The 16,254-nt window shown below is 36.2% G+C and overlaps 2 protein-coding genes across 2 annotated transcripts; both read right to left on the bottom strand.

Moving 5' to 3' along the window:
* Nucleotides 1-3,908: 3,908 nt before the first annotated feature.
* On the bottom strand, nucleotides 3,909-6,549 carry LOC112025503 (E3 ubiquitin-protein ligase CIP8). Its single transcript, XM_024058179.2, has 2 exons — nucleotides 5,324-6,549; nucleotides 3,909-4,263 (listed from the first exon to the last, which is right to left on the bottom strand). Exon 1 carries the CDS (start codon nucleotides 6,423-6,425, stop codon nucleotides 5,340-5,342), a length of 1,086 nt encoding a protein of 361 aa, XP_023913947.1. The 5' UTR covers nucleotides 6,426-6,549; the 3' UTR covers nucleotides 3,909-4,263; nucleotides 5,324-5,339.
* Nucleotides 6,550-13,269: 6,720 nt separating this feature from the next.
* On the bottom strand, nucleotides 13,270-14,216 carry LOC112025494 (uncharacterized). The gene has a single exon (XM_024058171.2). It carries the CDS (start codon nucleotides 13,766-13,768, stop codon nucleotides 13,448-13,450), a length of 321 nt encoding a protein of 106 aa, XP_023913939.1. The 5' UTR covers nucleotides 13,769-14,216; the 3' UTR covers nucleotides 13,270-13,447.
* Nucleotides 14,217-16,254: the final 2,038 nt, after the last annotated feature.

Raw genomic sequence — 16,254 nt, 5'->3', positions numbered from 1 at the left:
AGTATATGAGTAAATTTATTCAAACTCATTTTTTTCATCCCTCCACTTTTCCACTCCCAACCAAACAAAAAGAAGAGAAATTAAAATATTTTCTATCCTCCCACTTTTCCATTCTCCTACCATTTTCTATTCTCTTATTTTTCCACCTCACCAACTAAATGGACCCTTAATGGGAAAAAACTTGAGGAAAACAAGGTAAAATTATATTTCAAACTCCACTTAAAATGTCTATAAAATAGGATACTCTCCTACTAATCCATGTCTTCAAAACAAACTCATCCAATTTTTTTTAAAAGGAAAATTATGACACTAGACAACCAAAAAAAAGAAGCCTCATCGTACACACAAAGTGCGTGTGATGAGGCTAGTAAGAATATGATATTTGAGAAAAATGATAGAATAATATAAAAGTACAATAAATATAAAACTATTAAAAAATAGACCACCCCTTTTGGAAGTTTTGTTGTTGCAACACTGGACTTTTTAACTTTCAACCCTAATTTATGCCATTAGAAACTCAAATTGGTAAAGCATATCACTAATTTGTTTATTCTAGAGAGGATCCTAAAAATATTTCCAATTGTTGAGAAGCTTGGAAAGCTCTCGCTTGATTTTGTTTGCATACAATATGGTAAGAAAAACGTATCTTTTTGAGAGAGTTGTCTCTCACAACATATTTGGGTTCTACACGTGTGGATCTCACATACTATGAGAAGGTAGTGTCATGAAACCACCTCAAGAGATACCCTCTAAATAGCAAGAAAGAACGGCATCTAATTGAAACTTCCAACAATTATTTGAGGAGAGAAAAAAGAGAGAATGGCCTTTTTAACCACCATGACAAGATCTCAACCAATCCTATTTGAATGGGAATGAAGTTTATTAGGTTCAAATTACGAGTCCAAATCTTCTATTCCACACTTCCTACTCTACTATATACTCCACAAATAAAAGCATGTCACATGTCCATCTAATTTATTTAATGCTAAATTTATGCCTTATATTATTTCAAATTACATGTGATCCTCCTGATCGATAGAAATAAATCATAGTGAATTTTAGCGACCATTTATATCATGTTAAACAAGATTTTTTTTTTTTTTCATTAGCTGGGATGAACACGTAGATTTAGCTGCCCCCAAGTCTGCCATCAACAAGAATAGATGACAAGTAACTTTCATTGCCATGGCTTGTATAAGGTTTTTCTTCATTTAAAAATATAAAATAAAAGAATAAAATTATTCTTAGTTTCTTAGTTTTTTCTTTTTTAGAAGGGTTGGTTGGTTAGTTAGAGTTGAATAGAGCAGTATTTCTCTAATAAAGCTAGAGTTACCGTTTTTTCTTTTTTTCTTAACAAATTGTAGATAATAAAAATGATGCTAGTAATAGATCCGGACAAGAAACGCTAATCACTAATCCCATAATAACAGTTTGTGAATTTTTTTTTTTTTTTAAATTTATTACGAGAATCAACAGTTGACTTGTGAAACTTGGGAAAAATTCTGTATCATCACTCGTATTCCTCTTTTTGTCATTCATAAATATTGAACAGAATAGAAGTCTCCGTTTTGTATATTCCACTCCCACCGTGCTCACCGTATGCCTCGTTACGGCGTGGGACCCAACATTTCCCCACACTGTATGAACTATGAAGAATGAAGATTAAAGCCAAGGTAATTAATTTAAACTATTAAAGGCCTAGATATCTCCTCAAATACAATAATACAAGCATCAATATTGTACGTGCAGAATTAATTCGCTTGTAAACATCAAACAAACAAATCAATTCATCAAATATGTTAGTTTTTCTTTCTTTCACTTTTTTGGCAAATACCAGATTCAAAAAGCACCTTAGTAATTCCCGCACTTAAAAGATTTGGATCTGATACCTCCGCCTGTGAAAGGATATGAAGTCCACTAATTACACCCATTCAAGTCTTTCGTAGAAAAAAAAATCAGAATTTTTATGTCTCTTCTAACAGCATTTGTCAACTGTAAAAGCTGTTAAAAAGAAAAAACGTGGGGCGTACATATATTTGTCAAATTTGGTGGACCGGCCCTTCCTGGAGCCAAGTCCCTACCAAAATTGTGGTATATCTTGTCTTGAATGACTGGTAAGATATACACCTCTAATGTAATAATCAACCTTTTATATTTTAACATAATTACGGTAGGAAAGCCCAAATATCTAGACATATTCCTTTAGTTGATCTAAACACACACTTGAAATGGAAAAGTCACAGCATCAATACTAGTCCTTAAAGTTGCAAAATGCCAAATCAAAGCTTTATGATTAAGTTTTTGTCATTTACCTTCATCGATATTCTACAATCAGAATTGGCAAACTCAGTTCACCATCATGCACAAGAATCACAAGCTTTGCACTGCCAATTGATAACTAACACACTGGATTAAGAAAAGATTGCCAAACAATGATGATGTAGAAGAGAATTCATGGTCCATCAATATCAGTGACATGGTATCCAAAGGGGTACCCTAGGCTATTGGTGTAATTCCAATGTGTGCACACAGAAAATTCTGATTCTGAAAGATTATCAAATACAATAAAAGGTAAACTCCTGCTTTTAACAGATTATTTGTGTTATTAAATTAAAATCTTCATTACGATGGAAGTAAACAAATCAATTTGAATTCAAGAGTAAGAAGGTTAATGGGTACTTCCTGTGTTTGCAAGCAATCAAATCTCTTTAGGTCATGCGCCCATCAAAATCACTTCATCTATTAGATTAAATAGAACCCCCACCATCTTTTGTCATACAATGATTTTTTTTTTTTTTTGGATAAATCAAAGTATACAACAATTATTGTACCATCATCATATTTTAATTGTAGTTTCAATGAACTAGTCTTCTTTTGTCAGTGAATTCTATATATAGTGACAGCTATCAAATAATGATCATATTGTATAATACAGCTATTATCACATGTTCAAATATTATCATATTTTAAGATCCTCAAATTTCAGATAAAAATTTTGCTTTGTAAACAAATGATAACATGTTCAAATATTATCATATTTTAAGATCCTCAAATTTCAGATAAAAATTTGCTTTGTAAACAAATGAAAAAAAATATAAGGGAACTTTTGTGATTGACAACTAATGTGACACACTTCTAGCAAAAGATTGGCAGAAAATAATGCTAATGTGGTTTTTTTTTTAAGGTTAAATAACGTATTTGGTCTCTAACCTTTACACCATATTTTAATTTGGACTCTAATCTTTCAATTGTGTCAATTTAGTCACTAGCCTTTTATTGCCATGTCAATTTAGTCCATGCTGTTATCTCTTGAATGGAAATTGCTGACGTGACTAATAGTCAAAATAAAAAATTAGTTTCCATTGATGTGGCAATAAACTAATTTTTTATTTTGGCCATTTACCATGTCAACAATTTCCATTTAAAAATTAACAGCAATGACTAAATTGACAAGGCACTGAAAGGTTATGGACCAAATTAACAAAATTGAAATTGAAGGGTAAGAGACAAAATTGAAATATGGTGTAAAAGATAGGGACCAAATACGTAGTTTACCATTTTTTTTAATAATCAAAACACAAAGGTACAATAATACTAATTTAGTATTGGCTGAATCTGGAAAGGCTTTCCAAACTATCAGAGACAGCAACAGATTGTGGGGAGCCAATCACAACAGGTGAACAAGATGGGAAAGGGGGCTGTATAGAGTTATTGTAGAAGTTTTAACTATCACCTTAATTCATAAAGGTGAAGGCTGAAGGTTCAGGTCACAATTTACCAGGACACTAATAGTCAAGCCACACAAAATAGGTAAAAATAATAACAAAATGGGTCATGTTAATGGATGCCCTTAGGGCAATTGTTAATAAACCATAATAGAAAAGTTTTGACACCACTTTCATGGAAAATATAAAAAGCTATCAACAATATTTATTGTTTTATTATTCTCCCAATAAAATGTTTCTAAAAATAGCACCTAAACCAATGCCCTTAGAGCATTGGTTAACATTTCTGATTTCCTTAACAAAACATAGTAATAAGGTTAAAATGCTTGCTACATACATCCTCACTCTTTGTATGTATACATATAGTTCTATTTTTTTAACCAAAAAGAGAAGAAAACTAATGTATGTTTTACTATTTGATTTCGAACAATTTCAAGATTGATGAAAACACCGTTAAACAAACATCCCTTATCAGTAATCGCATCTTAGGAAGCTAGGGCCTTGCCGTACAAATGTCCAATGTTACAAATGCACCCACCTGCTTAACATAAATTGGATAAGACATGTTCATGAAAGACTATAAAACAAAATATTCCTGCAACTATTTCCAGTTATTGAACACAGTGCAGACAATTGACCAACAATGCAATAGCCAATTTGGTCCAGATTTAATTGCAGGCTTTTGCAAGAACACTGCTTATACATATAATCTAGTTTGTGCCTGTGCTGCTACTACTGACAGTTAAAACAACTTTTGTCTGTGAGGTTTAACCCAAGAGCAGCCATGCAAGTTTATAATATATACACTCATATTTCTTTTTTCCCTTTCCAGATTTCTTACACAAGAACACACATTCAAAAACGCTCATTTTTCTTTCCTGGTATTGAGAGAGTGGTTACAGAAACATGCATATTATCAAATGATAACTAAGAGACAACTAAAAGCATGAGACACACTGGTAAAGGCATATGGCTCAAGGGTTTTAGGGTCCCAAATATAATTATGCAAAGGCTGGAATCTAATCAGAGGCCACTTTAATATGTGAAAACGCAAGCAAATCTGCTCTAGCCTAAACACGAAAAAGTTAAGAAAAAGAATAGGAAAAAGCCAAAATGATATCTTATACTAAACATGACTGATAGTTGGGCAGGCAAAAATCTCAAAAGGGAATTGCCATCATCCAAAACTAAGTAACTAACAACAAATCCAAGAAACCATGCTAACAGACGATAATATACACTAGTATTTGTTTAAACGTTTCTCTCCACTCAACCAACTCTTTTGCCTTATACAGATGGTACCCATGTGTGAATGAAACAAAAAAAAGTTCAAAAATTCATTGGTTTACATTGAGACCAAGCGAATGCTAAAGTTTAAAGACCATTTCCACTAGTATTCAACTAATAAACTAAGCAAAGTGCTAATATTCTCAGAGGGTATGACATTGAAAAATAAGCAAGACCAAACTGAGTAAATATTATTTACATTCAGAAGAAAATGGAAACATATTTCAAATCTAATCCCACTACCAAACAAACATCCAAAAGTTCATAAGCAACTTTAAAATGCACATTAAAAAAAAAAAAAAAAAACATACCGATTCGATTGGATAATCAATCCGAAACGGAATTATTTCGGCCAGAACCGGAAGCTCCACCGGCACTTGCCTTCGCCGTCTTCTTCCTCTCCTCTTCGTATTCAGGATCATCCGTCGGAAGCTCAAACCTACAAACCGGGCAAGAATTCCGGGAACCGAGCCAAGGCACGATGCAATCGCCGTGGTAATCATGACCACACGGCAATTTAGTGGCGGTTTCGCCAACATTGACCATGTCCTTACATATAGCGCAGACTGAAGCCTCTATCTCCGACGCAATCACCACCGTCGGTAAAGCCGAGACGGCCGATTTTGAAGCAGGCGGCGCGCCTCTTCTTGCGCCGATATCGTTCTCCGCTAAGGCTTGCAGTAACGCCTCGTAGCCCTCGGCGTCGACGTAATCTTCAGGATTGCCGACGTACCGGTCCGATTCAGGAACTTCGAGGCGGAATTCGATGGAGGTGTCCTCCAGGCCCATGAGAATCTCGGCCCAATCCAAGATCCGGTTACGGCCGCTCCGTGGCCGAGGTATAACGCCTTGGTGCCGAAGCCGGAACAGATCACGCCGCCTTTGCCGTTGTATTTCATCATCTTCCTCTCTCTCTTGCCGATCTCGATTTTCTTGGTCCTCGTTATCAGATGAGCGATCTTCGTCCTCCTCTTCATCTTCATTTCCTTCCTCTTCCTCTTCCTCGTGGTTCTGAAACTCGGTGTTGTTCGGATCCTCATCCTCTTCATCGTTATACCATCCATCAAGCTCAATCCTGAGGAAATCGTCGTCAGGCGAATGGTCACGAGGAGGAGGCGGAGGCGCGTCCTCGTCACGCGCGGCCTGCACCATCAAGCGGAGAACCTGAAGGAATTGAGAGCTGAAGGTTGGATCATCGACCTGATCGGACGCTCCAGAAGGCGGAGTCGATGGAGAGGGCAACGTGGCGGGAAGCGATTCGACGAAACCGTTCTTGCACTCGTTGCAAATTGGGATATTATCTAGGGTTTCGACGGTGACGCGTTTTTCGCAGCGGTAGCACCAGTATTGTGAGGGTTCAGTGTCGGTCACAGACTCAGTCGAAGTCTGGGACTCAGGCTGTGTTTCGGCCATGGTGTTTCGGGTTTTTTTTTGGGTAGTCCGATACGGCCGAGATAGACCCGGTACGATTGTGGAGAAGAAGAAGGAGGGAAGAAAGTGAGGGAGATTAGATTTATGAGTACTGGTACGCTGAGGGCGTCAATTATGTGAGAGAAAAAGCGTAGATGTAGTTAAGGTGATTGTTTGCCTTGGATTTGGAGCCGTTTGATGTGAATAATAAATGGATGATGTGGACTTGCAAAGCAATCTAACGGTACACGTTTAAATTGGTTATCGTCATTAGAATCTATTGGGCTTTGAGTATTGACAGTAACTTTTTTTTCATCCTTTTATTCGTTTTATTATATTATTTTTATTTTTTAAGAGTTTCGTGGTACTAAATAAAAACATACAAGTGCTAAAAAAAAAAAAGGACCAGGGCCAGACCAATCTCAGACCATCCGCACCAGTATGTCCAAAATTTTTCTTCTATTTTATAATAAAAATTTACCTTATTTTTTATTATTTTACATGATTATTTTTACAAAACACCAACATTAGACTATTTATTAAACACTTAATTTTATTTAAATAATTATTTTAATTCATTTTTTATTATTATTTTATCTTTTTATTTTTTGTCATTATATCTCTATCTTTTTTATTTTCTCTCTATCTCTTTAATCTCTCAAACTCATATTTTACATCTTTCTTTCTATCTCTCACTTTCTCTCTATCTCTTTAATCTCTCAATCTCAAACTAGATTTTGTCTCTCACGCTCTCTCTGTTTCTCATTCTCTCACGGACATATTTCCTTCCTTATCACAATGACCGATCTCCTCCACAAGCAGTGATCTCCTCCACAAGCATCGATCCACCAATCCAATCGACCTAGAAATGCTAATCTCCACCACTGATCCACTTCCATTGACCCATAAACGACATCTCCACCAGCGCTGCCGATCCATAAGCTATCTGTTGTTTGTCTGTGTGGGTGTGTTTGTCTATCTCTGTGTTGGATTGTCCTTGTGGGTGTGTTGCTCTGTAACAGAGAAAAAAGAGATGAGGGAGAAGAAAATAAGCTGAGTTCGTTTCAAAGGGAGAAGAGAGAGAGAAAAAGGAGCCAAATTGGGAAATTAATAAAATAATAAGATGCAAAGCTATATGCACGGTTAATGTAGCAAGTTTGGATATTTACAAAGTTTTACATGGTCTGATGCAGGTGTTTTTTGTGCTATGTTGTGTAAATTTTTGTACTTTTTGTATTTTGCAATGACTGATGCAATTGCTCTAAACTAGGTTTTCTTTTTAGAAATAAATAATAATTCAAGGGTAAAATCAGGAGAAGGCATCTGCCCAAGTAATGCGTCTCTTTCACTTGTGGGTAAAACACCAGTGGAACCCATATGTTAGTGAGGGAGAGTTAGACGTATATGAAAATTTCACATCAAAAATACACTTGCGGAGATTATGTGAACACAATTTTGGTGTCACAATTCTTATGTCATCAATTATGAGTAATGGAGAAAAAATTATGAATTTCATATGAAAATTGTAGGCTATAACTCACTATCAACTACATTAAAATCAAAATTTTAATAAAATTTGTAGATGTAGAAATAACTGAAACTCATATAGTTTAGTAGTTATGTTAGAACTTGAAATACAATGGTCCCATCTCAGCTATATGGAAATGGGATTGGTTGAAAAGATACGGCAAAATTAATAAATTATATTCTATTATATTGTAGGAGTTAATGCGTAGCTAAAATTTAACTTTCATATTTACAAAGGAGTTAATGCGTAGCTAAAATTTAATTTTCATATTTAGTGTTTATTTGAAAACAGCTTATAAGTCATTTTGTTAAAAGTATTATAGATAAAATGTAAAAATAAAATAAAATAAGTAAATGACTTATGTGGGACTAACAAATAGTAAGAAAAATAAGTAAAAATTAAATAAAATAAGTAAGTGACTCACATAGGGCCCACAAATAGATAAAAAAAAGAGCAAAAAAGTTGACTTATATCCCAAACAAACATGTATAAGAGCACCCACAGCAGATGTGGGATATGTGCCAAATGCTAAATATTTAGCACATATCCCACACCAAACACCATTTGATCCCATTTATCAAATGCTCCAAATGCTATAATTTTTGCAACATGCTACAATATCCTCACATATTTGCCACTGTACAGACAGATGTGGCAAAAGTTTTTATTATTATTTTTATTCCTCTTTCTCTCTTATCTCTCCGTCAGTCTCACTCTCTCATCTCTCTCACCCCAATCCTCTCCTCTGAACGCTAACCCTTACTGCTCTTCCACGCCGACGTTGACGCCGATGATCGAGTCTGGGATCGAACCTGACAACGAGTTGGATGCTAAAGACACGTTCTTCGGTGGGTATCTTTCCTTTGAGCTTATTAGCTGAGTTTGGTTCCGACGGAAGTGGGTGGGTTCGAATAGGCTAGGCTATGGGTTCCGATGGATGGGTTGGCGGTGGGTGGGTATGGGTCTGTTGTATTGGTCGTTGAAGCTTTTGTGGGTTGTGGGTCAACATTTTGGGTTGGCGATATTATGGGTCGAGGTTGGTTGTGGCAGCATTATGGGTTTTGGTCCGATGGTTACTTGAGTTTGTTTGTTGATGGGTTGGTTGGGTTGGGGTTTTGGGTCGGTGATTGGTTGAGGCAATTTATGGGTCGCGGAGCATTTGGCTGGATTTGTTTAGGTTGGGGATTGGCTGGGATTTGTTTGGGTTGGGGTTTGGCTGGGATTTGTTTGGGTCGTGAAGGATTTGGCTGGGATTTGATGGGTTGTTTAGGTTGGGGTTATGGTTGTTTGTTGTGGAATTTGGCTGGATTTGTTTGGGTTTGCTTTGAGTTGTGTTTTTGGTTGTGGTGGTGGCTGTTGATTGTTGGGTTGGGATTTGGCTGGGATTTGTTTGGGTTGTGGTTTGGCTGGGATTTGTTTAGGTCGTGAAGGATTTGGATGGGATTTGATGGGTTGTTTAGGTTGGGGTTATGGTTGTTTTTTGTGGAATTTGGCTGGATTTGTTTAGGTTTGCTTTGAGTTGTGTTTTTAGTTGTGGTGGTTGTGTGGTGGTGACTGTTGATTGTTGGCTGTAGTGTGGTGACTGTTGATTTTGTTTGATGAGTTGTAAATATTATTTTAATGTGTAGTAAATATTATTTTAATGTATAGAATTGAATGATAAAACATCTGATAAATAGGATGTTGTAAAATGATGTGGTAAAATAATAAAGTAGGCTTTTGGTGTGGCAAAATGACATAAATTATGCCACAACTGCTGTGGATGCTCTAAGAGTTGGAAGTTGCATTTTAAATCAATTGTGTAATGACTAATAACATGCACAAGCCTAGCTAAATTAATTTAATAGGAGCTTTCAAGTTTCAAATTATGAAACCCTTCATTTACCCAGTACATACAACAAAGTAAGTGGAAACCTTTGGACCTAGATGGAATTGGAGTAGTGATATGCAACTCAAAGGGAGCTGTCATGGCCTCTTTGTTGCAACAAATCACCCTCCCAGCTACGGTTGCTCAAGTTGAAGCTTTGGCAATTAGAATAGTTATAGAATTTGCTTTGGAGATAAGCATCACTCAAGCTATTTTTTAGGGGGACTCGAACAATATCTTCAAGGACCTTACAAGTCACGAACCTTCTTTAGCTTTACATGGGCATTTAATTCAAGATGTAAAACTTCTAGTTTCTTTCTTCTCTCGCATTAGTTTTGTTTGTGTTCACTGTCAAGAAAATAATGTAGCCCATGCGTTGGTTAGACGGGTAATTAATTCGCCCAATTTAACTTTTTGGGTCACTGGAGGGAATCCTTGACCTAGGTCTATAATTGTCATCCTCATCAGACTGAGACTTCAAGCTTGAAGGAGTCCCCCTCCTTTGCTTATGGTGTAGCTTTCTCCATAAATGATCTATCTCCAGCTGCATGTTTCTAGTGTCTTCTCCACGAGACACATGACTCCCACTTTTGGAATGACTCCCACTAGTATGAGTGGTGTGTACACTAACTCCACGATATCTCCTTCGTTGAAGATTAAGGAAATGATCTTGGCATTGGGATCCTATAGATTCTTCATGGTTTGGCCCTAAACCCACCATGATTGAACAAGCTCAAGAATGTTTAAATTCCCACATACGACGCTAATTGTATGAGCACGTTTGCTCCTCAGCCTAAAGATGGATGAACATGGCCCAATGAGCCCAAAACAATGAATTTGTTAGAGAGTGGGCTTGAAATTGAATGTTCAATGAGTTAGGAATATATGGATCACAATAGGTGAGCTATTAATGTAATAAACAAACAATTTGAACAAGAAAAACTCTCCTCGGTCAAGTCCGAGGAAGATATGCTCTTATATATTTCTCTTTGACTTATACAGAAATTATAGTTCTTGGTTACACAGTGATGTTTCTTTGGTTTTTCTCCTGATCCCCTTCTGTAAGGGAGTTCATCCCTTTTATATTTCATTTCTTTCTTTCATCTTTGCCCTTTACGTGTAGATCAGACCATTAATCTTCTTGATACTCGTCCCATCAGCACCTTCTTGAAGTATTTAGGGGTATCTATAAGGCTGAAAGTTACTGTTCAGGCATCACTTCCACATTAATGCGGTCAGGGGGTTAGATGCAAAGCATTCAATGTGGTAGTAGCAGCTTTCTTCTCAAATATTTCTCAATTCTCTTTTGTCTTATATCTTTTTTACGCTTATTTGCCCAAACACAATTGCCTGCTACCCAATACCTGATTAGGGATGGTAATTTATATTCGACATGCGGATACCCGGCTCGGCCTAGCCCTAATGGGTCGGATTTTACTCGACTCGATAAAGAATAAGGAAGAGTATGGGTTTTTTTTTTTAAAAAAAAAAAAAAACCCAAAGCGGGATTGGGTTGTATAAAAAAAAAAAAAAAAAAAAAAACCCAAAACCTGACCCGGATATGACCCGGTTACCATGAAATTACTAAAACACCCCTGATATATATATATATGTAGTTGTAACTTGTAAACCCTAACTCCCTAATTCACTAACCCAGTACCCATCCGCCTTTCCCTAACCCTCAATCTCTCTCCTTGTTACTTAGACCCTCAATCTCTCTCTCTGTCACTCACGCAGCCACGCACGAGCACACAGCACTCAGCCACGCACGAGCACCTACCCACGCACAAGAGCACGCAGCCACGCCTCGGCCTCACTTTGAGTCACTCCTCGGCCTCACTTTGAGCCACACCTCAGTCTCACAGTCACTCCTCGGCCTCATTCTGAGCCACGCCTCTAAAACCCAAGGCTGAAGACCTTTAGCTCTCTCTCTCTCTGATCTCCAACTTAGGGCCAAGACTCTCTTCTCTCTCCATTTCTTTTTTTTTTATCTTCTTCTTTATATTTATTTTTTGTTTGATCCAGAATCTCCTCCGTTGGTTTGGTTATTTCTGGGTTTGAGGATTGAAAAATGGGATTTTTTTTTTTTAAATTTTTATTTGGGTGTGGCTGTGGAGATTTGAAAAGAAGGGATTTTTGGGATTGATTGTTTGACCGTGGGTTTGATGTTGAGTTTGGGCCTTGTTTCAAAAAAGCTTTCTTTCTGGTTGGGCTTAACGGGGCTTGCGGGGCCCGGCGGGGTCAGGTCCGGGCCCAGGGAAAAAATTTGTTTACTAAATGGGTCGGGTCTGAGTATACAAAAACTCGGCCCGAACCCGACCCGTTGCCATTCCTATACCTGATGGGTAGTCAGACTTTAGTCTTCCGCACTGTTATTCGAGGTGCTATTGCTCCTTGGACAACATCACCTACTCACCATGACCTGATCTCTTCCTCAACCAAATATCTATCTGTCTTTATTTGTATTGGTTTGTCCTCGGGCTATTTGATATCCTCAAGTGTGGCCCACGACCCAATATTCTCATTTGGGCCCTTCATCCCCACACCTACCATTTCTTCCATTTGCCTAAATGCTTTAATTTATGAATGCAGAGGTAGTTTATTGTGTGCCCAAAGGCTTTAAATTATAAATGCAAATACAGTTTATTGTGTGTGTATATATATATATATATTAATAATAAACTTTACAAGTTAAACCAACTAAATCCAATTGACTTCTTTTTTTATTTAAAAATAATAAATTTTACAAATTAAGCCAACTGGAATTAGTTGACTTATTGTAATCGATGCATAATATGTATGACATAAATAATGAATTTATATAAAATTAATGTATAATTTATGAGTTCCAGTTATGATCAGGAGCGGATGTTATAAATTAAAACTCTCTTTAAAAAAATTCATAACGTATCATCTTAATAAGTTATGGAAAAAAAAGAAAAAGAAGAAAAAAAAAAGAGGTTTATTAAACACAATTCCTTTTAAAATTATGGCACATATAGTACATGTTAGGATTTGTGAGAAGAAAACAAATGCAAGCTCAACCAATCTTTAGTCCGAATTGAAAGCTGATCATTTTCATATTTTTAATGGCCTGGCCCGAATTTGGATGTTTACAATTCAAGCCTAGCTAGCCTTCTAAAAACTGACATTTTAACCTAAATCCCAAAAGTTGCCAACTCATGCCCACTACGAATGGATTGAATCGATTGATGATTAGAATACTAGAATTGTACCCAAAAGGTTGTGCACTTATGTCCAAACATGGATTAAAGTCCGAACCAGTCTCTTCCTGCCGACTGCGTAAAAGTCATTAACCTCGCACCATCGCTTTTCCACCCCCACCACTCCTCTGTCACGTCAAGCCATTCTCAACCTCGAATACAGTGAAGAAGATAAGTCGCATTGCATTTTGCATCCCAAATTTTTCATGAAAAGTGAAAACAATAACGTAGCAAATCAAAAGGGCCTTTATTTTATGTACAAACCTGATTTTTTTTTTTTCATTCGATATTACACGGTATCTTGATATTTTTCTCTCAGTCAAAAACACAAACACCTCGTGCCTCTCAGCTACAAAACCCACCAACCAAAAAGAAAGCGTGTGTGTATCTTACAGTGTTTTTTTTTTTACAAAGTGCCATAAGGAATTTGCTGTGGAAGCCTAAACCGGACCTGAGAAGCCGGAGACTTGACCGCAACGCCGTGCCAGCAAATACCGCCTTTGCACATCTCGTGGGCGTGTTCTTTGGAAACCGCATACGTGGCCTTGCGAGACAAGTCCCACGTCAACGTGCCGATCAAGATGAGGCCCACCACAGCGGTGGACACAATCAGCACAAACCCAGCGCCAAAGCTTCGCCCACCGACCAATCCACAAGCCTTGATCCCAGCAATCACCGCCACGTAGATCGTCGCCAAGTTCCCCACCACAGCGTCACATAACGCCATCTCTCGCTGACTTTAACCCTCACCCCCTTGGCCTTGGCTATACTATTTTGGCTGGTTTGGTTAGTGCCTGAGGGCTATTTGGGAGGGGTATATAAGGAAGAGAAAAAAAATTTGGGGTTTGGTTGTTTGGGTTAGAGGACTTGACTTTGACTCGTGACTTGGAATTGAAGCAAAGTTTGGGTGAGTGGGTGCGTGTACGAGTATGAAACGATGCGATTTGCAAATGCAATTATACAAAGCAGCGGACCTGGTGGGATCGATTGGAAATTTTGAGGGGATTTAAATTTAATGAGTCGTATTGAGAATGTTTTGAGGGGTATTGATTACTCTTGGGTTGAAATTTACTAAAATAGGGTATGCTAATCGAGGAACTCTGAGCTTATCTCCATTTTTTTTTTTTTTCTTGAATTTGTGTTTTTCATAGAAGGGGAAAGTGGTAGGTAGCCATCCACTTTTGTGTTTATTGTTTTGCACAGTACTGAGTTCACCCGCCGATTTTTTTTTATAGTCCAAAGAAACACCGCCACGTTTTTTTTTTTTTTTTTCCCGGAGATATAGTGAGCTGCATACGTGGCAATACTGCAATTCGTTGTGGTGGTCTGTTTTTGTTATAATACTTGGTACTGTAGTGTAAAACTGTATACGTGTAAGAGGCCAAGGGCACGAGATTTGGTGAAGAATAAAAAAGGACGGAGCTTGTGTCCAGCGGCCACTGGCCAGTACCACTGAACACAAGCCGGACCCATAGAAAAATGTGTTTGTCTAAAATGAGTCCCATTAATGATTATGATTGATTTATAAGAATATTTAACCAATAATCATATAAATTTACACTTAACCCTTGACAATATTCATTTTATATTTAATTATTTATTTATTCTACTTATTTAAAAAATAAAGGAAGGTAGTGAATGATAATTGTTATATGTAATAAAATAAAAACAATCATAAAAATTAATTAAATTTGATATTTTAATAAAATGTAATGTAAAATAAATAATTTGGTATATGTGTTTTGAAAAGTGAGTAAATAGGAAAAATATGCGATGATTTTTTTTTTTTGGTCTAGTGTCAATTTTTTTTCTTAAAAAAAAAAAAGAAGGTAAGTTTGTTTTGAATGTATGAATTATTTTAAGTGGAGTTGAAGATATATTTTTATCTAATTGTATTCAAGTTTTTTTCCCAATAAAGATAATATTTAGGAGTATTTTTTAATTGAATAAAAGTTCAGTCTAAGGGAAAAATCCTCTTATGAATAGGCATGGCTGCTTGTAATTGGCAAATGATAAAAAATAATTCAGTAAATTCACCGCACATTGAATTATGAATGGTTGGAAAAAAAAAAAAAAATCCACGTAATCACTGCTCACAATATAAATTGTGACAAAAATGGTATAAAATGACGTGATTCTATCATTTTTTGTTGCCGGCATGCTAGGGAAACTTCACTATTCATGCGCTCAAGTGGGCAATTTGGTGGTCCTGCAAAATGCATCCTTATCATTGTCCTATAAACAATAAATTCTCTACCCCACCCAAAAAAAAAAAAAAAAAAGTGTAATAACCCCCTCTCCCTCTCCAAAAAAATATCTGATTGTAGAATTTAAACACACAAGAATTACATATTTCCCTGTGGGTATCAACGAGCAATCCCAAACCCATTGGTTCAAAATTTCCCTATTATTTTAATTCTAAAATTTTTGAAAACTATGATCAAAACCGAACCTTAAAGTTTCCACCATACTCCTCCATGATTACCACCTGAATTAAATTAGTTTCTTTTTTATTTTTTATATTGAGTTTAAACTTATGACATATGTTTTAATAGTTGTGTTTTTTGTCGTTAAATCAATACACTAATTAGTTTTTAGTATAAGTGATAATTAAACTCAAAATCTCTTATTCAAATATACAAGATTTACTAGTTAAGTTAATTGGAACTCACAATTAATTAAACTTCATTCAAACAGTTTTGATTAGCTTGAACCACAAAAATTTTATTTTATCCTCCCTTATTTTGTCATCCAATTAGGATACGGTAAGTAATGATGTCCACCTATACGAATACAACGAAAGATGGCGCATTGTGGTTATTGGTTTCCCTTCATTTCATTATCGTTAATCCAACTCCATAATTAAATGCAGTAGAAGAAGCTTTAAGCAACAGCAAATCCTAGACTTACCAATTACAAGCAGCCATGCCTATCAACAGGGCTTGGTCCTGGCTCAATGCTCATCAACTATTAATACATATTATAACTTTTATATATAATTATCATATCAAGATAAATCAAGTTATACATATTATAATTTCTTTTTATTTTATTTTATTTTGATAGGTATAATTCTTTGTTATAATTGTTACAACATTTGTACCACTAAATAATTCTTTTTATTATATTAATTTTTTTTTTTAAATTCTACAATCAGATATTTTTTTGGAGAGGGAGAGGGGGTTATTACACTTTTTTTTTTTTTTTTTTGGG

The sequence above is a fragment of the Quercus suber genome, unplaced genomic scaffold, assembly GCF_002906115.3.
Source record: "Quercus suber isolate HL8 unplaced genomic scaffold, Cork oak 2.0 scaffold_16, whole genome shotgun sequence".
In the NCBI taxonomy this organism is placed as follows: domain Eukaryota; kingdom Viridiplantae; phylum Streptophyta; class Magnoliopsida; order Fagales; family Fagaceae; genus Quercus; species Quercus suber.
The sequence above is the reverse complement of the archived record's forward strand: the minus strand, read 5'-3'. Positions and strand labels throughout refer to the sequence as shown.

Bases quoted from the DNA above. Each gene is read 5' to 3' on its own strand.
- LOC112025494 (XM_024058171.2), bottom strand. From the start codon at position 13,768: ATGGCGTTATGTGACGCTGTGGTGGGGAACTTGGCGACGATCTACGTG.
- LOC112025503 (XM_024058179.2), bottom strand. From the start codon at position 6,425: ATGGCCGAAACACAGCCTGAGTCCCAGACTTCGACTGAGTCTGTGACC.